The sequence below is a fragment of the Hetaerina americana genome, unplaced genomic scaffold (assembly GCF_022747635.1).
Source record: "Hetaerina americana unplaced genomic scaffold, ioHetAmer1.1.p SCAF_16, whole genome shotgun sequence".
NCBI lineage: Eukaryota > Metazoa > Arthropoda > Insecta > Odonata > Calopterygidae > Hetaerina > Hetaerina americana.
In genome coordinates, this window is record NW_027286719.1 from 1923459 (window position 1) to 1945585 (window position 22127).

At 36.5% G+C, this 22127-nt stretch overlaps 1 protein-coding gene across 3 annotated transcripts in view; it reads right to left on the reverse strand.

The window, feature by feature from the left end:
- Nucleotides 1-18115, reverse strand: part of LOC139686978 (CTTNBP2 N-terminal-like protein) — a 73861-nt gene extending 55746 nt beyond the window's left edge. For all 3 annotated transcript variants that reach the window (XR_011700580.1, XM_071584025.1, XM_071584024.1), the window contains exons 1-3: nucleotides 17805-18115; nucleotides 12481-12582; nucleotides 4606-4845 (exon numbers count right to left, since the gene is read on the reverse strand). Coding sequence is in view for 2 of the 3 variants with exons in the window: in XM_071584025.1 (XP_071440126.1) it covers nucleotides 4606-4845; nucleotides 12481-12582; nucleotides 17805-17933 (471 nt within the window). In the remaining variant the exon portion in view is untranslated. The remainder of the gene's footprint in view (nucleotides 1-4605; nucleotides 4846-12480; nucleotides 12583-17804) is intronic.
- Nucleotides 18116-22127: the final 4012 nt, after the last annotated feature.

Consider the following 22127-nt stretch of genomic DNA (forward strand, 5'->3'; position numbering starts at 1 on the left):
AACATCTTCACAAAGGATATGTGCCTAATATTTTCATCCCTTATCATTCTTTAGAAAAATGACATCTTAAACCTGTTTGTTCTACACTAAATCTCTCTAATTTTATTGACATGATCTTTCCTACCGTAGTACGATAGGGAATTTTCAACATCATCAGTAAAGACATCCTTCCCATTTATGCAAGAGATTTGATGAGTAATTTAACCTTCACTCCGTGGAGTGAGTCCCAACCTAGTTCCTCTAATAAATATGATACTGCACTCAGTTTCTCATAACAATGTTTAACAAATCCAGCTCCTCTACACTGGATGCAATCCAATTATGCAATCAATCCAACTTCATGAGGATCCCACATTCTAGCAGTTTATTCCAAATGAGCAAAAGATAAACATTTCTCTACAACCTTTTCATCACATTTCCACAACACTCTTCTAATAAATCCTAATTTTTTGTTAGATTGTACACATATTCCCCATAAGAAATGGTGCAAATTCTGATTAATGCCTTGGCTCCAAACCAGAGGCCTCAATCCTCGGGACAAGGTTGCAGATTGCGAGCGTTACATCAACCCACTCAATGCCACCCACCCGCTTCACTTCAGAGCTCAAATGCAGAATCCCTTCAGCTCTGTGGTCCACGCTAATTGATGCTAATATGAGGCACGACCTGAAGCAAGGAGCACACTGTTCCCGCATCCACCGTTCTTCTGCCTTTGTCACTTGGGAAATGCCGCCACTTGGCTGTGAGGTGCTGGCTCACACCCTCACGGTCTGCTTTTTCCCACAATGGCGCCATCACACACCTCACATTACCACTACCTATCACCAGAAACGCCCCTTCCCAATCTCCCGGTTCCTTCTGGGCGGTGCCCTCACAGGGGCTGAGGTAGCGGCTTCACATACCACAGGCTAATCTATCCCATGCTAGCACTTGATATCTGTTGGGGACAAAGGTGAAGTTTGCCTTTACATCTCTCACCCCTCGCCAGGGCATTAACTTCCCACCACTACTGTGCAAGGCAATCTTCCTGTTTACTAAACGGCACCTTTCCTTCATCAAAGGTGTGACCCAGGGCAGTTTTTCAATCACTCTACCGCTTGACGCATTTGGGCGAACCCCTGCAGTCTCACTGGTGTGGCAAATTTTTGCAACTGCACCCGGAAACTGTCATTCCACAAAGAGGCATGCCATTTTCATTATTATGACATATGAGTGGCCTGTACCCTTTTCACTTCTGTAACACTGGATGCATAATGACCCACCAAGTGGTCAATGCAGAGGATTATTTCAGTGCTGAGGAAAATATACATATCACTTGCCTCTTAGGCTTTGATTTACATTTTGAGGATTGCAACAAGGTGAGCTTATTTAAATTTTTAAAGCGTCTGTAATCTTTGGTCAACTTGGTCGGTTCATGGTAACATTAAAAATATAGAGGTATCTAGGTTTGCCACCGAGTGGCACTACAGTGAAAATATCAAGCAAGATGGAATTAGAGCAAGAAAATCACAGGCCTGTTTTCACATGCTCACATCAATTTTTTTGTTCAACGGTTAGTTAAATATAGTGATAGAAGTTTTGTCTTTATTTCTGACATAGTTGCATTATCCAAAATAGCTAGTAAGTAATTTTTCAGCAAAAAAATAATTAAGCATGATAGGGCAAAATCCAGCATCTCATAAAATTTTTTTAAGAGCTTAAAAGTTAAAAAGAATATTTTTAAGATTGAATTCATTGCATTATATTCTCAAACCATTCTGATGCATAACCAATGACAAATTATATGCCATTTTTGTGGATCATAGTAATGCATTCAGTTAGATTAACCACCATACATTTTCATATTATTATACGTAATCTACTTTTTAAGGTAGGTTTTGGATGGACACCACAACCAAATAATTCTCGTGTCTCCAACCAAAAGACAACCCAACATCCTACTCTACAACAAGCCCCTCTTCACCTCCATATTCTTCCTTCCTCCCCTCATTCTGTCCAACAACCCTATCCTATTCCTGTCCCTTCCTCCTTTTCCCTCCATCACAATCTCCAACATCCCATTCCTAATCTGAACGCTCAATCAACCTTTCCTACCTACATTCCATTTCTCCCAACAATGCCCTCTCTCCCTTTACCATTCTCAGCACTTCCTCATTTCTGTTCACTTTACCTTTTCTATCCTTCTCCACACCCACATTTCAAAATACTCCTATCTACTCCGATAATCCTGCGACAGTGGCCAGGTTTCTGTGCTGTACATAAGTACACTCCATATAAGAGCTTTGACTAGCCTTTTCTTAACATCATAACTCAACCTTTCTGCCATCAATATCGTCCCCACTCCTTATGAAAGCTTCTTTGCCTAAAGAAATACTTCTCTTTACATCCCCACTAATTTGACCATTTTGATCCAAAACAACTCCAAGGTACGTTAACTCTTCCATCTGCTCTAGTTTTTGCCCTCCTATTTAAACGTTTAACTTAAGCCTCTACCTTTTTGGAAAACGACATAACCTTTGCTTTATTTATAGTTATTCTCATACCATATCTATCGTACTGCATACCCAATACACTCAGCAATGCGTGCAACCCCTTGGCTCACTGACAAACTAGAGTTTGTTCATCAGCAAACCTAACTAATTTTATGAATTCCCCGCTGACTTTAAATCCTATCTTACATTTTTATATTATTTAAATATAGCCATTCATGTAATGATAGGTAGTAATTTATTAATTACGGAATCCTGGTAGATACACTTAGTTTTGCACCAAAATGGACAAATTAGTAGGCATACAAAAAAAAGATTCCAATTTGGCAAAAAAGCTTTTACGAATTGGCCGGTGATAAGAGGGACATTGGATGCCAAGAAGTGGACCATGAAAACTTTGACAAGTAGCTTGGATCGGTGAGGTCTTGGTCATTGAAGCCAGATGGCCATAAGATGGTGGATTTTAAGGTGTGGGTGTGGAGGTTGACGAAAAAAGAGAAATGGAGGCCACGTGGGAGAGGAGCAGGGGCCCTTTGGAGAAATTCAATGGAGTCAGGAAAACTGAATCTCGGGGCGATGGAGAAGGAGTGGACTTTCGAAGATGAAGATACAGAGGGGAGAATGTTATGCAGGCGAGTTAGGGGGAGGAAACGAAAGGCATGTTGGGTGGAATGAAGGGAAGCAGAATGCATGCATGGTTGAGGAAAGATTTATTGAAGTGCAGGGTCACGGGTTGTGACTTAATAGGCAACGTTTGGTAAGCAGTATCTAGTTGTACTTAGTATTAGCAATGTAGTAAAAAAATGAACACTCAGTAAAATTCCACACAGAATTTTAAATGTGCACTTTTTTACCACATTGTTAATGCCCGAGAAGTTAATTTTCTTTGGGAGTCAATCATTTTGCCCACAAACTATGTCGAATGGTCGACTGCCATGTAATACTAATTTAAGGAACTAGGAATATTTCTTGAATTTGCCATATAGCTACTGGCAAGACATTGAAATCTAACACTTTGGATTGCTCAAATTACTGGAGAAAAATGAAAAATATTATCTTTTGAAAGATATTGGGTTGAGAATATAAGCAAACAAAGCATTCTTACAAGAAAGCGTACTTAACGAACATAATACTTGATGACAATGGAGCTCGAATGCCCGTACCCCTTGACCACACAATGCTGTCATGTCTTGCCAGAGGTGATCTGAAGAATGACTCACCTTCCTGGGTGTCTTCTAGTGAGGGTTGAGATAACTGAAGAACCTGGATTCAGGTAAGAAATTTTCCCTCTTTTTCTTTTGTAATCATAGAGTAAAACTACAAAGTACACGGACTTTCATAACTTTTTCCCAGCTCTACATGAAATTAATCCTCAATTCTATTATAACTATGTCTACTAGCGAGGAATATTCTGCTATAATCAACTCCAATTAAAGTATCTTTTAAGGTCTTAATTTCAAAAATTCCCTTCGCCTACTGTCCAAAGGACTGCCATTATTGACCCAACAATCACGCTACCAACTTTGAGATAGCCACAATAGTTGCTGCAGCTGGTTATATACAAGCATGTACACAAATTCTGAGTATATACACAAATTTAAGGCTTCTACAGTCAACTTAAATGTACACCACCTTTTGGGACACCGCTGCAAATGAAAACTAAAATCCTCTGTGGACAAGGTCACAATCATCAAGGTCAAACTAGCACCATGCATTGAAATTATAATTTCAGGCAACATCATGCATCATAATATTATCACTAGAAAAGAAGGTATCATTCTGGAAAGGATTTTCCTAGCAATTTCTGAGACAATTCAAGGCATATCAAGTACTTAATACTCATCTATACTTAATAAAGTATTTTTTTGCAATTGCCGACAGAAAGCATTTATTTCATAATGACATTATTCCCAATGTTATGACAAATTTACAAGTAAAAAAACAGGCATTATCTTAATATAGGTTATAAAAATGCCTTCATGTGAACTAGCAAATCTGCATTTCAATTGTCCTCTCTGTTGTTCCAAGTGGTTGAATCAATGAAGGTAAAAAAACCCACCGCTTTCATAACTTCATTCTTAGAACAGATATGAAAGGATTAAAAAGTTATGTTTACCTTTTTATGTCTTTCTTCAGCATCTTTGAGTACTCTGGTAATCCTAATTTGTGTCTTTCTCTGCTGCAAAATGAGGTTGTCCAAAGAAGACATTTGATGATCTGCTAGCGCACGGATTTGTAATTCGTCCACTCTTGGCTCAGTTGCAGCAAAGCTATCCCTTTGAAGAGCTGCCATCGGGTCATTTATTGATGCAGGCCGATAACCACCAAGATTAAGAAGTTGCTTCACTTTTTCAGACTGAAAGAAAAACAAAAGAAAGGTGATTAAACAAATACTACAGGTAGCAAGCAGCATAACAGGCTGATTTGAAGGAGTTGAATTCAAATCAGCAAATCATTTGGCCACACCCTATACAAAATATGCTAAAACTGAGGATGCTTCCTATATTTAACCTTTCCATTTAATTTGGTGACAAATAATAGAAGTTGCCTACTCAGAAATTTCCTGTAGGGGTCATAGCATACTTTATTTGAGAGATGGTTGAGGCCGATACTTTGTCGAAATCCATTTATAATGCACCAAGAAAGAATCGAAGACTAAGCGTTTCCACAGGAAAGAATTTATTGCATTGGCTTGTTTTCCTACACTATAACATCATCTGGACTGGTTGCAAAAAGCAAGCACTCGTATACATATCGTCAATGTGTGGGCACAGTCGGGGAATGGCGGGGAGGGTAAGGGAGGAGGAAACCGGGACGGGGGTGATGTGAGCAGAGAGAGGGTGGGTGACCGGGATGGGGAATGGGTTGGTGTATGGGTAGTAATTGTGGAATGCCCAAAAGGGGGGAATGGAAAGGAAAAAGATAGTCATTGGCGATGCTTCCTTTTCTTTGGCTCAAGTCCGCATGATGACCCTTGCTGAGGAGATGGGCTGAAAATTGTGACACTCACTTTCCTTAGTTGAAATCCCAATATGTTCCTCTGCTCGTACCAATAGACCTATTCCCATCTGTCCAAGAAATGATGCCTCCTAACTCTTAAAAAAAACTCTTCAGAGACCTTAATATAAAAACAGCCTTTTAAAACAAAAAAAATCTTTAAAGTCAACTACCAACAGTCAAAGATCCCGCGGAGACATTTCAACGGAGTGGAGTTTACCGTGCACAATGTGGGGATCGCGAGGCATCATTTATTGGACAGATGTGAACAAGTCTTCGGGTATGAGCGGAGGAACATCTCTGGGATTTCAACAAAGGAACGGGGGTGTCACATTTAGAAGCCCATCTCCTCAGTGAGGGTAATCATGCAGACTTCATGCTGCAAATGATGTGCGAGGAGAGGAAGGGGACACAGATGGACATCCAAGAGCAATTAGCTATTCTGGCCAGTGTACGAAGAATAGAAAACATCACCACAGACTTTTCCCTTTCCATTCCTCCCTCCTGGATATTCCACAATTACTACCTAAGAACCACTGAAGGACCTACTGAAGGACCTACTAAGGACCTATACCCCCTTCCCTGAATTCAGTGACTAACGACCACACACCAACCCTTTCCCCGCCCCCATCCCGGTCACCCTCTCTCCGCTCACATCACACCCATTCCGGTTTCTGCCTCTCTTCCCATCCCCACCATCCCCTGACCGACCCCACCCATTAAACAATATATATACGAGTGTACACTTTATGTACCCGGTCCAGATGATGCTCAAGTGTAGTGAAACTAGTTGACACAATAAATTCTTTCCAATGGAAACGCTAAGTCTTTGATTCTTTATTCGTGTGTTGTCATGGCATACCATTGGCATTAAAATTGTGGGCCACAGTAATCTTGACAAATAATACATGGTACAGTGTGCATGTTTAAATAATGTAATATAGGTACTCTAATGGAATTTTCATTGCGATTGTAGCCATATTTTTTCATCTCAAAACTAATTATAGTTTAATTCCACTTTGTTTCAGTGCTGGTGTCAGTTTAGTTTCCAATTTAGTTCTGCTAGCTGCAGTGATTGGATAGGTATTGACCTATTGACAGTTTCAACAGCAAACAAAAGAGTTCAACAATCTTCAAAGAAATTATCAACTTATCAGAAGATGTTTATTAAGAAGCAAATTGTGCTGACAATAGAACAAGAGAATTCTGATGATAAAGTCACAGTAATTGCTTATGGACACAGTGATATTGCAGGTACATATGCCTACATCTAGCCATTCAAAAGAGGAAATAGAAAATTATAGGAACACCTGGAAGAGGCTGAAGGAGTAGTAAAAGGGAAGGGGAGCCTAATAGTGGCGAGAGACCGGAACGCTGTCATCTGAGAGGTGCAAGAAGGAAGCAAGCCGCAGGGGATGGCTCAAATTGGGAAAATGAAATGCCACCGGAGAAAGACTGATTCAATTCTGTAACAAGAGAAACATATAAGAGGCAAACACCCTCTTAGAGCAACATTGTAGAAGAAGATACACAAGAAAGATTCCACAGGACAGCACAAGATTCCAAATTCGATATCATGCATAATAACCCAGCACAATTATAAAGAGACACCACAACCTGGTGTTCATGGACAGCTGGCTACAATATAAGATGACAATGTAAGTGACTGAAATACTAAGATAGGGCACAAAGATTTTGGAGAAAAAGCCAAGCTAGTTTAATGTTCACTGCAAGATTCGACAAAAAAATAACCGAAATAAATGAGACTTGCATGAAAGGAAGATGGCCAGAAATACAGAATATCATAACCACAGCGGCAGATGAAAAACTCACGAGTAAGGTCACAAAATCTAAGCGATATGGATATCAGCTCAAATAAAAGACCTCATGGAGGCAACAACAAAATACAAGAATCGAAGAAATGTAACAGAGGAAACCTTTCGTAAAAATCTGCAGTACCCACACATAAAAGTGTGCAAGAAGGCCAAGAAGAAGTGAATAGCAACCTGATGCAAGGAAATTAATGACAACAGAAAGAAGGGTAACAGCAAAACTGCTTACATGACGTTGAAGAGACAATTTGGAGAAAGAAAAACAAAATTCGCTTTCTGTCTATTCTGTTCTGTTCTATTTGCTTTCTGTAAGACTTCACTTCGGTCAGTCAAAGGCACCATTTTTGTTCATAAACAGATTCGGATAAAGATTCTGGACTCCATAGAATCAGCCCAGTTTCAATTGATTTTGTTATCAGAGACAGGCGGTAAGAAAGGCAATTGATCCAAAGAGGATTTCTAAATAAATACAACCAATGTGGTTTACATAGTACCGAACAAACAACTGATCCTCAACCTATTTGCAGACAAAACTCTCGCAGGGCAATGCACCACCAGGTGGTGAATGCAGAGGATTATCATGACATTCAAGGTAAAATATTTCTGTCATCAACCCTTGGGATTTATCTTCCCACAGAAGAGAAACATGCACCAAGATTGTCTTCAGAATTTATTCCAATGAGGAGGGAATTGTTGGATGAACATTGACCAGGTTGATAAAGGATTTAAAGAAAACGCTTGTTGAAACTTTGGTATTGAGCATGGAAAGATTGTTGTTGAAGCAGGAGGATAGACGTAGAATGGAGGCTTTTGAAACATGGGGATGGAGAAGGTAAAATTGATGGATACGAAAACGAACGAGGAAGTGCTATGTATGGTGGGAGAGGAAAGTGGGAAAGTTCTAATAATTCTAATAATTAATATTTCTTTTTCCTCCACACTCTACGACTAAAAAATCCTCCATATTATGGCCATATTGCTTCAATGACTATAACCTTACAAAATCATGCTCCACATTAAAGTTTTCATGAGCTCTTCCTTAGCATCCCTACTGAATGCCCATTTCATTAATGCCTACCTTGTGAAAGTTTCTTTGACTTCATGTGAATTTTCTTTTTATATGCCTACTACTTTGGCCATTTTGGTGTAAAACTAAGGATATATACCTGGATGCTATAACTAACAATTTATTGCACATTTTTAGGACTGCCGGACTTCCATACAACACAGGGCTTGATTTTAATAATATGTACAAAAATTTGTTGTGGTTAATCTAATTGAACGAACAACGATGTAGGTCATTCCACAATTCCTTAGAAAATTGAAAGACAGTTCATGCAATATCAGATAAGGTTTTCTTTTAGTATGCCTCATCTCTGTAGCCATGTCTATCACGTGATTTCATTTTCATGAGCAACTGAAGTAAAAACTTTTGTTTACTTATAAAAATGAAAAAAAAATGTTTCCTGAAGTGATTAAACACTTCCATTTAAAAGAATCGACACCAAAATTAGTGGCTGGTAAACATTAGAGTCCAATGAAGAGTTTATGGCAGCTATATTATACAAGGATCAAGCAGACCTTCCAGAAATACGCACTTCCGTGATGGTTTCTACTCACTGCATAAACAATAGCAAACTCTAACAACATAAAAGGGGACTGTATCAAAAAATAGTGCATTTGAGACCCAAAAATAATTAAGTCTTTCACTGCCCGGCCTAGAACATTTCACCTAACCCTTGGACACACTTTCCTTTACTCTCCTTAATACTCACACCACTTACTCCTAAAACTCTTCCTAAATCAGAGAATGGTTCTACTACGAGGGTCATCCGGAAAGTAGTACCCGTTCGTGAAATAAAGACACAAAAGTAAATATTAACAAACATAAAAAATTTTATTTGAAAGAGGATACTTTAAACTACTTCTCAACATAATCTCCAAGCAAATTAAGGCATTTGTCATAACGTGTGACAAGTTTCTGTATTCCTGCTGCATAGTCCTTCGCCGCCAGCTCATTGAGATACGCGAGGGACCCATCTTGCACAAATTTTTGCATAATGCAGATGGTGTTTAACAATTTCATGAACAATTGTTCGAGAAACATTGGGAAAATGCTCACAGATGTCATCAATTGTGACGCGCCGATCGTTCCTCACGAATTCGTCAACTGAGCTCACCAGTTGGTCTGTAATGACAGACGGTCTCCCCGAACGCTCATCGTCGTGTGTGTTCCCCCTCCCCATGTTGAAGTTGCGACACCACCGCCGAACAGACGACTCGTCCATTACATTGTCTCCATACACCTCCTTTAATTGGCGATGAATATCACATGGGCGAACGTTTCTTGCATTGAGGAATTTAATCACTGCCCTCACTTCACAACTGGCGGCGTTCTCAATTTTTTTAAACATTGTAAACAATCACAGAAACAACACAGGCAATGCTAGCGTCACGCAACTTGGCTCAGAGAAGGCAGACAAGCCACTGAAGCTATCTGACCTCGTCCAGCGGCTACTCGCGTCGTCAGCACTTCATGCGGCACGAACGGGTACTACTTTCCGGATGACCCTCGTAGATTTAATGCTACTATGACAACTAGTCACCAACCTATGGTGCTTGCTCATCTTACAACTCCTATTTCTAAAGAACTGCACAACCATTTTTAACTATATGATTCTTATCCCAAACCTAATGCTGTTTCTGTAATCCACTCTAAATGAATGCAACCCTTCCGGAAAATGAGAGGGATTTCATTCCAACTCTGAAGGCTTTGGGCCAGTGTCTTCGGTGCTTGGATGAAATTACAATGATTTCACCCTTTAAGCCCAGCCCAAGCATATCTCCTCATCCATGCCTGCTTTTTTCATGGCCCTCATAGAGAAAAACTTCATTTTGGCCTAAGAGGATGATCATGGATGGATTAAAAGCATGGATGAAATGTGAGACTTGCATAACCTTCTGTTTAACTTAGCACATTATTTATGTTGCCTGGCACTCTTTTCCACGGCCCATTGTTGACGGCAGGGCCGGGAGACCATTAAGGGAGCTCTTTTGAACATCAGCACTGAGCACCAATGAATATGGTCTTAATAAGCTTACCTGGACAGAAATCATGCATTCTTCCAAGGTGCCCAGTCAAGCATGTCTTCCACACTCATAATCAGAAGGAAGTCAGTCACACCTCAGAAAGTAATTTCTTAAGATTTTTTGGATGAAATGTTTCCGTTGCCAGTTATTTTTATGAGCTCAGCACTCTCACTAGGCATTTGATATCCATCCATTAGACTTGTGAGTTTTGCAATTTTAGATGACAAATGCAGTTAAGTAGCAGTAAAGAAGTAAACAATTTTTACTGAAGCTTTTAAAAACTAACGAGTATACAGATTGTGCAGGTGTTCTTTGTCCCTGAGCGAGTAAAGGAAAAGAAATGGATGAAAGAAGGAGTGAGAGTGATTACCTACAGCCCTGTAAAAGCTATCAACGGACATTAAGTGACTAAGTTACCAAGATATCCAGATCCTATGATTCCCAAATTGTAACATTCAATAAAAGGGGAGAGAAAATACAGTAATCTCATGGCATGGTTGACTACAATAGGTATACATGGGAGTTAAGGGAGAATTTCAGCTTTCGCAAAAATATGTAACAGAATAATAACACGGCAAACTCTCCATTATCAGTGTGTGGATAATCTGCACTACTCTCTTTCGATATGACATTCATAAACAGAATTAAATGCTTTGAAACTTCCATATACTTTTAAGAAGATACAACCTTGAAATATCTTGGCTATCTTCAAAATTTTTTATTTCGCAAAATCAAAGTTTGTTAATATAAATATAATGCTATAATTTAAATATAAACGTACTATCCATACTTTCCCATTGTCGTATCCTTTCCCTCACATTCATTAGCTCTGAGAATTTCATGTTTCCTTTTGCGGTGAGCAAATACATGTAGCTTTATATATTATACAACAAAGCATCTACAACTATCTCCACTGCATTATTTTAATTGGTATTACATGAAGAATATGGACCTTTTTGAGGAAAATATGTTTTGTTTTTTACTTAATTATAGTTCTTGTAAATCTATAGTTCCACCCTTATAAAACAGCTGAAAAATGGTAAAAATATACTATCCATATTTAAATAAACTTGAATTAATTATGCAATATGAAAAATGGAAGTTTTTATATAAATCCCTTCATATCATCATCATATTTTCCACATATTTCGGTTATCCATGTTCTTCGATTATTTATGCTTCATTGTGCAACCATTAGCATGGCTATGCGAGAGTTTACAGATAAAATGAAACAGCTTTATTGAAATTAGATACTCCCTTCTTACCTCTAACCCCTGAACAGAAAGAAAGCATTGAAAAGCATTTTCCATGAAAATTTTACTCTTGACTACTGAATATTATGACGCTACGCGGGTCATTCAATAACTCATTAGAACTTTCAAGGCACTCATAGCATTAGGAAAAATATACTTTCAGTAAGCCTCATCTCTCATCAGACTGCTCTGTTGAAGTTTCAGCTATATCCATCAACTGGTTTCATTTTCATAGTCCATTGAAGCGACAAACTTTTGTTTATTTAGAATAACAGAAATAATATGTACTTCTATTTTATAGGCTTAAACAGGGATTATGCACTTCTATTGTATAGGCTTAAAACGAAAGAAGATCAAAGCAGACATTGTACTAATAATACTAGTTGCAACCGTACGTAAGGCATGCAAGTCATTTTGAACTAGTTTACATGTGAACTATAAGTGCTTTGGTAAAAGCAGGGAAATTTGAAAAAATAATGACAACTATGCTCTTGCACTTAAAATAGTGTGACATTGAATGTGTTTTTAAATAAATTATGTTATTTGTATTTTCAAAAAGGTACCCCAGAATCAAAAGAGACACCTATCGTGAAGTAGCCAAGATTAAATTAATAAAAGAAAAAAGATTAGGCATAACAATTTAGGGAAGAGAGGTACAAATTCTCTATTAAAACCCAAAAGAATGTCACTGCAGAAATATGTGCTTCTCAAATAGCCATTTAATTACTTAACACATCGTGATTAACTCTATCATGGAAGATGTTTAACCTCATTTCAGGTACTAAAAAATCATTATAGTTAAGCCTTGGGTCTACCTACCTTCAAAGTAGCAATAACGATCTCTCTGGCTTGAAGCTCACCCTCCAAGTAGCTCATCAGCTTCAAAAGATCAGCTTTATTCAACTCCATTTTAGGATTCCTCTGGAAAAAATAACATTTGAAGGTTAACTCAGATAAAACTACCAAAATCAATTGATTTTTAGCAATGAGGGACATTTCCCTCCCACTGGAACCCTCACAATATAGTTAGTTTTGATGTAAAATGAATTAGTACAGAGGTTGGGATGGAAGTATATGACTGGTATAGGCTCTCCCATTTGTGGGGAAAACCCAAGGATGAACAGAGCATTGCAATCAAATTGATTTCATTTTTAAACATTCACCCAGTGCACATATGAGGATTCTCTGTCCAAAAATGGAAGTTATGCACAAGACAACATTCAAACCGCTGTAACAGTGTACCAATTCTTTGGCAGGCACGCTTTAGCCTAAATGACTCCACTTAACTCACTCATTTTATTAGGCAGGCTTGGCACAAAAATTATTAAAATTCCTTTAACGTTAGCGACATATTAATAAATTCATTACAATGTCTATCAAAACAACTGTCACAATTTTTAGAACCATATATTAAATATAATAACCTAAACAGGCTCTACTCAATAAATTATAAAAGATCATGTTAGCGTGGTGGAAAAATTTAATATATCTTAACTCGCACGTCATATTAAAGTTCATCACCATATTATACAATACAAACGTTATTTCATTACACTGATTCATTCAAAATCATCAAAAATCACCAGATTAACAATTCATTGTACAGTTTATTGCAAACCAATGCTCGAGTTGTGTTTATGTTACTGGGATTCTGTGAAACCTTTCTTTTAACATGAGACATATTTATAATTGACCTATTATGTCATTAACAGACACATATAACTGTAGAAAAACCCAAGTCACAAGAAATATATGCAAAGATTAGGTTTCCATAATTTATGAAATTTTTTTAACTTCACCCTCAAGTAACTAGTAGAAAAATTAATTCATGCAAATAATTAAGAAGACTATTTTGAGGGAAAATGTTAGAGAAGTTAGTTAAAATTTTATTACATATAAAGTAAAGTACACGGATGTTACCCGTTTAATTTTTGCAACACTTTTCCATAGCAAACTCGCAGTTCCTACAATCAGAATATTAAAACAGCAATGGTTTTACAGAGGTCAGTTTATCAACTGTACTCTGACAGTCTACATATGTCATGCATGAAATACTAAAAATTCATGATGTGAAGGCATTTTTATATATTTTATGGTTCTGTGCAAATGTAATTGTTACATAGATTACACAAAAATGATTAACAGCGATGGCTTCTAGGATAACCATCAACCACAAGAGGAAATACAAGTGGAAGGAAGTACAAATTGTCTCTCATGCTCTTGAGTAAAACTATTAATAGTAACCAAGGTAATAACCAATATAATTTAACAAACTGAAGCAGTTCAACTACAAACTTTCCAATTAAACTAACAGTTTTTTTAGTTTTGCAGCCATTTTCTGTGCATTTTGTCATATAAGCATTCTATCCAACTTCCCTTATTAACAACCATTTGCTATTTTTTTCTAGATCACTGTCTATGATTTATTTTTTAGTGCCATAATTGCACAGATAATAAAATAATGTGCAATGAGGAAATAGGCGAAGCCTCTAGAGTGATAACTAATATAAACAGCAATGGCACTCTCACTCCAGGGAATGATCCAATGTAAAGCTTCAATATTTGAGGATTAATCAAACAAAAGCCTTAAAACATAAAATGAAAATATTTCAGTGCTTAAAAAGTTCATGGATATCTTTTGAAATACTATGGCTTTAGCTCCTAGTAAGGTGATAGGCATTACTTCTCAGTGTGCCTGACCTGGTCGAGGGGAATGCTATGGAATTAATGCTGTTGTTTAGGAACTTCCTGGTCTACAAAAAATGGCTGGAGTGTCACAAGTAGCTCACAATATTGAGCTTTATTCCAAAGAATAATTGAAAGTTAACATTTTCATGTACATCAATAATAATCCTCAGTATGACTATGAATGAAATTGTCAATACAAAATATATTTCCGACACTGAATTACTTTCAAATGACTACACACAGTTGTTCCACTGATATTGTTTTTAATGATTGATGCACTGCAACTCATTTTCTGACGGTTTGTGTTGTAAAAGTGAAACAATTCTTGCATAAGTAATCAATGCAGAAGTTCTTTATGCTGCATGCCACACTTAATCAGAACTGGGAATTCCCAATATCCATCAGAAAACTTAAAAACTCAAGAATTAAAAAAAAAATTTAAAATGAACAGCACATAGTAAGCGGCAGACTGAACATTAAAGAGGGTTTGAAAATGAGATAAATGCTCCATCATCCATGACTTTCCAAGAATTAAATTGTATGTCACTATGTAATGATGACTTAATCATTCCTAATTTTCACTAGGGTTTTATTTTGCTAGAATAATAATTATTATGCTTATGGTTTTATTTTATAACAGTCATAAAACATATTTCCTTTTAAATTTGAGGGCTACATGGTTCAACAAAAAATTTAAATAATGGATTTTTGGAAGGTAATACACAGTTTCAGGCAAAAATATTATTCTGGTATCACCAGGCTCTTGGGTACTCTGAGGAGATTATTTTGCCAAATTTTCATGATTAAAATATGTGTTCTGAGGAATTTCTCTTTAAAAACATTGCTTCTTTTTATCTCACAGACTGCTGATGGCTAATTTCCAGGGCTGCATTCATTAAAGGATGGAGATGAAATCATTGAGCAGAATTTACCAAATGGGTTCAGAATAGAAAAGTTGCTGCACTGATTCAACCTCTCTTAAAATATTTCAAAAAATTCAACCTTGAAAAGAAATTGTATTTTAACAGTTTTAAGACAAATAATTTAAGTCTCTTCACCTAATTATTTCTAATAAATAAAAATTTCTAATTTTGCTTTTCACGAAATTTTATAAATGGTAATGTGTTAGTATTTTTTAAATACTGTAAATTGGCCTAAAATAGACTTTCCTCCAAAATTCTTTTGACATAAATATATTGTCACCTCAAGTTAACGGCAAAATTTTTCCCAAAACTGTTGACAGTGGTCACCTGACATATATTGACGGTAGCTGCTTGATTTGAGATTATGTATGGTCAATAGTAATCACAAAATTTGCACCTTCAACCTCTGAAGACCTTCACAGCAACTGGTGGCCCTGGCTCTAAACACTCTTCGAGCCCTACATTTACTGCTGTGGGGCCAAAGAGCCTTTTTGTCTGGATGAAAAAACACCTTTGTACTAAAGTTGGTTCATAATTTCTTGGAGTACTTCCATTTAAGACTTTAACATAAAAATGGGCAGATTAAGAACAAATATATCTCACTTTAACATTTCTCAATTCCTCACAGGGCGAATGGTATGACTGAATGAATTTTTAAACAATTGAATCAAAGTCTAAAATCCAAACAAGCAGGGTGAGAAAAAATGTTATTTTTGACCTCACCCCAATATGATAATTTCTGGATATTGAAATAAGATTTGTTTATAACCTTTCAAGACATGAATTGAGTGCACTTGTCAATGAATGTGAAAGGATGTTTTCGGAGAGATCATATATTTATTCGTTCACATTCGTAGCGAGTGACTTTGGCTAACTTCTGCCAAATGTAGCCATGATTTTCATACAGTCAATAAAAATTAAATACTTGCATTGAAACGAGCCAAAATATATCGGTATAGCAGATAAGTTGATGTACACGAACAGCAGGGATAATTGGCAGCAGTAAATGAAATGTCGTTAGTGATACAACTACATTGCAACAAATTTGGCAAGAAGGTCAAGTATGAAGACTGCAACCAATTTGTACACAATTCATTCATCGAGGGATGCTACTTACTAGCTCTTATAAATGCAAAAATTAAGGACCAAATATTAAATTTTTTATGTAAGCTTTAGGCTACAATGCAGAATTCATAATACTTAAGGGTTTTAATGTGGTGACTGTTAGTCGCTGGACGTGCATGCAAGGTTTAAGGCATTTCAAATACTGATTCACAAAATAATTCCAATATTATGCTACTGAAGCATTCCATAAGCATATAAAATTTTCCTAGTACATTCACTATTAGACTGCAGAAGCGTTGAACTCATATTTAAACAAGTCTTTCAAACAGCTAAATCTACTGAATGAAAACCATAAATAACATTTTTTTAATGATTTTATCAAATATACCCTAATAAACTATAGTTGATTAACTATTATTTTTTTCTGTTACAATTTCCATATTGTCCACCATGGTTCATAATTTATTTATTTATTTATTATGTCTTAGCAAGGTCATATTCATAAATTTAGAGACGAATCGCACGCCTGTAAAAATGTTAATAATTTAATTTGCACCCATCAAATGATAAAACGAATCGTCTAAGTAATGGAATTGAAGCTACATACGCACAGATAGTTCAATGATCATACATTTTGCTGTATCCTTCGTTAACTATAAGAAGGCGGCAAACGCCTATTCAAACACTGATCATTCCCCCAAAGGACAACAGTGCCACTCCGATGCCAGAAAAATCAAAATAATTTGTACCATTTGAATTGGATACGCCCATTCAGCCTAGTCGGATGTGGACATATCAAGTTATAAAACCCAAATTTTAGGAAAAATTCATGAGGAGAACTGATAGCACAGCTGTAAATACTGTACGTGTACTAAACTAAACCGTGCTCAAAAACTGAAGAAAACGATAAATGTAGCATTCAGTAAAAAAATACAAACGTAAACAATGAGCTGCAAAACATCAATCAGCCAGCGCAGACGAAATTATCGATTTTCTAGAGCATTAATCACATTTCACCGTAAACAAATTAAAAAAAATACCCTTCCTTATATTACTGTTCATTCAATCAAACACTAGAGCTTCTGCTAATAGAACTATGACACAGACATTGTTTACTCCACAGCGATGCCAAAAAACTTGCTAATTCAATAACAGAATGTCAAAAATAACTAGCGCATCCTAAAAGTAACATTGAAGGTAACACAAGGGCATAAAATGTCTATAATGCAAGAATAACACCTCTATTCTGGTTATTCAACAAAGGGGTAATGTATCGACGACTTGATATATTTGAAAGATAAAGACAGTTGTAATGACGCTTTAATCAAATAGAAATTAACTGCACATTTTAAAAAACTCAAATAGCCAGAAATAACTCTAAAATTTCATTTTGTTCGTTCAAATGAAGTATCATCAATGAACTCCTAATCTAGTTATGACTTGAATGTATTTCAAGAGAGAATTTACCTTCAAAGTATTACTAGAAGATTTATCCAATTGTTCAAACCCGGAGCTCTGTTGCTGCTGCATATGCTGAGGAGATTTCGTAGGAGTCCCTTGACTTTGTATTCTGTTTGGATTCACATTAGAAGCCATCTTGTGGTGTTGAATTGTTATTTTGATTTTAAATCACACAAAAGAGCTACCAAAGTGTGATGAAAAATTATTAAACATAAATAAAACATACTAAAAAGAGTCAGGGGAAGACATGGTTACGACTAATTTAGCGTTTTACAATGGCCCTAACGCCGAGAGACACCTCACTTTGACGTACCCTCATTCCGGGTAAACGTCTACTTTGTGTCTGAATCCCAATTGGTGGAACTGGTCCATATGATCAGAGTGACGTATTCCGTAATTCGGTTATACTATGGTTTTTCAAAGTTGGGAGTGACGTTACACCGGATTTTCTCGCTGAGTTGCCAGCTTTTTAGGAGCTCTCTCTCTCTCGTTTTCTCTCACCTCCCTGCATGAAATGACAAACAGGTGACTGTAGATTTGCGAAGCAGTACTAACTTACCCACGCTCTCGTTCAAAAAGCTTGTAATCCAATATTCTCAACAAATGTTTTAAAACAGGACGTTAATTTGTGGATATAAGCTTTTGTTTAACTGTAGAGGCCGCTTCACACATTCGTTAAAAGCGGTGCTCATCCTTGTGTCTTACTGGTGACTTAGATTAAAAGTACAATTATGAAATCAATTACCGGTCGTAGATTTACAAGGTGTTAAACATGATATTAGCTTCGATAGTAGTGATTTTGGGGTTGAAACTCAGTGTCAGGGACTACTCATGAGAAAATATTTTCTCTTATGCGTCAATCTCGGACCAAAGCCTTGGAATTACTGTGTTGACCCCAGTGTACGTGGTTAATTTAAATTTGTTATGTGAGTTGGGTTGTGATTTCATACCATTCCAGAATTAAATCTTCTGTGGAAAACTTTTGTGAAATAATTCCATTGGACCCATGCTATCTTGGCAACAATTTTATAAAGTGTCTGTTCACATTTCTGATGCTTGTTTATGGCCATGAAATTCATATAACAGTCTCATGAAGTTTGGACAGCATGTGTAACTTCCCTTTGGGCTGTATTATATTAAATATATACATATTTGATATTAACCTGCGATGTATACTTAAGTGGAATTAAAACAGGCTCACATTTAGAACCTTCTTTTTAAAGAATTAAATTGGAATCTATTCGAGCATCCAGAAAACGTAGAAACGATACATATGCTACTTATAATTGATGAGATGGGAGTAACGCAGATTTCAGCTGTACTCTCATACAGGGCTATATTGATGAAATTTTTTTTAATTGGTCAGAGCAGCTACCATGATTTACAAATTTCGTTCAAAATTCCAGAATCTTTTTCTTTTTGTGAAACACAAGGTATGACCCCAAAACTTTAAATAGAATAAATAGGCCCATAAAATACTGCTATTTAAGCTATTCACCGGTCATTCTATATGCCCATTAACATACTAAAGAATATTTCATAAAATGTAGATGTAACTCGGATTTGTTCGTATGCAAATTGAAACACCCACTGTCCATCATAAACTGAAAGTTTTTTACAAGACAAATATGTGGATTTAGGAAAGATTGTGTCAGATGGGTTCCGTTTTCGCTCCCTTTCCATCACTATCCACATATTACATATTTATATAAACATTTCATACAATCGGTTTACCGGTAATGATAAATAATGGTACTCCTAGTCACATTCGTAAACATAAATTTGGTTAGCCAGGCACGGGCATTGTAGAAAACGTGCGGAACATAACAGTAATAATTTAATGAACGTAGGTATAGCTTGGTTGAAAACTTGTGACCCATACGTAGAAACGAGTATTGGGCGTGGATCCTACCCCTTTCAAGATGTGTATAAAAGTTTCAAAGTACAAAGTTTCATTCTCTCTCGAAACCTCACTGTGACCACGTGCGCTCGCTGCCAAACTCGATGTTTTTTCAACCTTCGTCTTTAGTTTTTACGCTTTAGTTGGCTAGTTTTTTAGATTTAACTACTTACGGTCTGCTTAAGTTTTTAGATAGTTTCTCTTAATGTATTCTTAGCATGATATTAGTTTTAATCATGTTTATTTTATAAGGTTAGTTCAATTTCCAAATTGGGTATATTTGTAAGTTAGGCATAAATATCATATAGATTCATTTATTTAAGATATAAGTATCAGCTTAAGATTATGTAATTATTCTTTAATAGCAGATTTAATACACTCATACATTTTATTGGTAGTTTACGAAAAGTGGAAGAATGGAGAAACATGGAAGTGAAAGATGTGGAATTAGGATCTCTACTGGGTGAAACACATGCGGGGAATATGCGGACAAGCTAACAAAAAATTAAGATTTATTAGGAGAATTCTTGGTAAATGTGAAGAGAAGGTCAAAGAGAAATGTTATCTATCGTTGGTTAGGCCTTATTTAGAAAATGCTGCAAGTATATGGGATCCTCACGAAGTTGGATTAATTTCTGAATCGGATCGCGTGCAGCGTAGAGGAGCTAAATTTGCAAAATGTTACTATGATAAACTTAGTACCGTATCCAAAATATTAGAGCAGTAAGGTTGGGAATCACAGAGCGAAGGTTAAATTACATATTAAATCCATTGAATGAATTGGAAAGACGTGTCTTTGGCGATGATTGGGAAAATGTATTTTTACCCCCATCGTACCACGGTAGGAGAGATGATTTCAACAAAAATTAGGCAGATCAAGTGAGAATAGTTAGATTTAAGATGTCATTTTTTCTAAAAATGATAAAAGATCAGAATCACATTTTCCCGCTACGGTAGCGTCATATTCGGGTAAACATTATTCTGGTGTGTATTCACCCCCTGCCACACACCCTCGCGGTGGCTTGCAGGGTATTTATAATTAAACTAAAAAATCTGATAGCTAAGAGCAATACTCAATTGTGCTCTTGGCGATGTCTTCACAGCTGTTCACAAATCCGCTGCCATTGGCTGCACTGTTAAGCGGCTGGCTGCCCGAGCGGCCTTGCTGCTACCCCTCCTCTATCCCTGTCTGGCCAAATTTCCCCCATCCATGTCTCCAACTGCGCGGGTCGGGGCCAACAGCTTTCAACTGGATAATACGATCATTATATTATTTTAATGGCCGAAGGGTTGTTTAGGATAGAATTACAATTACCTTCTTTCTCCCAGGAAAAGTGTTCTATAATGCTCAGATAATTCCTAAACAAAAGAATTAAACAAAATCACATGAAGTATATCTATAAGTGCCAATATGCCAAGATTTATCTAAAAGTAAATATATTTAAATACATTTAATATATTACGTGATAGGGGCGGCCTGCGGCAGACATTTCAAGTAAGAATATTACAGTTGACTGACGGTAAACATAAAATGTCAGCAAGATAAATAATCAGCACAGACTGTGAGTAATTAGGTGCTTACATTTCGCCGTGCCGATTACCATGGTCAGTATCGGACAGTTTTCATGATAAAATGAAAGAGGAAAGGGGGAATCCAACATCATATTAGAACTTAACGCACGATTCCTCCATTCATGACGAAAAAATCATGTTACCAATAAACTGCTGGCTTATTTCTGCCTGCTGTTAAATAAAACCTTAGTATATATTATAATGCTTTTTATGTTTAAATAAATTCTTTACTCAAATAACTTGCCTATTATACATTTTCACGGTATTGCCACTCAGTTATTTGAACGACATTGGAATAAATATGTTATCAGAATTTAGCATTTTAAGGGGTTCAAATGTTAGCAACTTTTTTATTTTCTATAGAAAACATTTTGTTGGCATATACACTTCCTAATTCAGCTAGGATGAACATGTACTTGCTCAAGAATTATTTGAAGACGATCATACTTAAATCGTTTTGTAGACAATCGTATGATAGGTTTGGCAAGGAGGCATGATTTTCTACTCTGCCATTGGAGGAGAGCGAACAAGTTAGGTTGAGTGGTGATGACGTAACTATCAAATCGAAAAGTCGTCGTGTGTATCATGGTTAAGTATCACTGTTATGAACTTGGTATTTGGTTAAATGTTATCGAGGTGTACAATTCAAAAATAATTATTTCCTACTCAGATCTAAAGACGAAATCCTATGTTAAAACCATTACTTGGAAACCTTTTACAAAAGAGCACTCATTTCAATTCAAAATATAATTTTGCTCAAATGAACACAACATGAATTTTTCATAGGGTTCACTTTAAATGAATTCTCTCACTGTCAAGATGTGATTTACGAACCACGATAGCCAGTTTAATACATG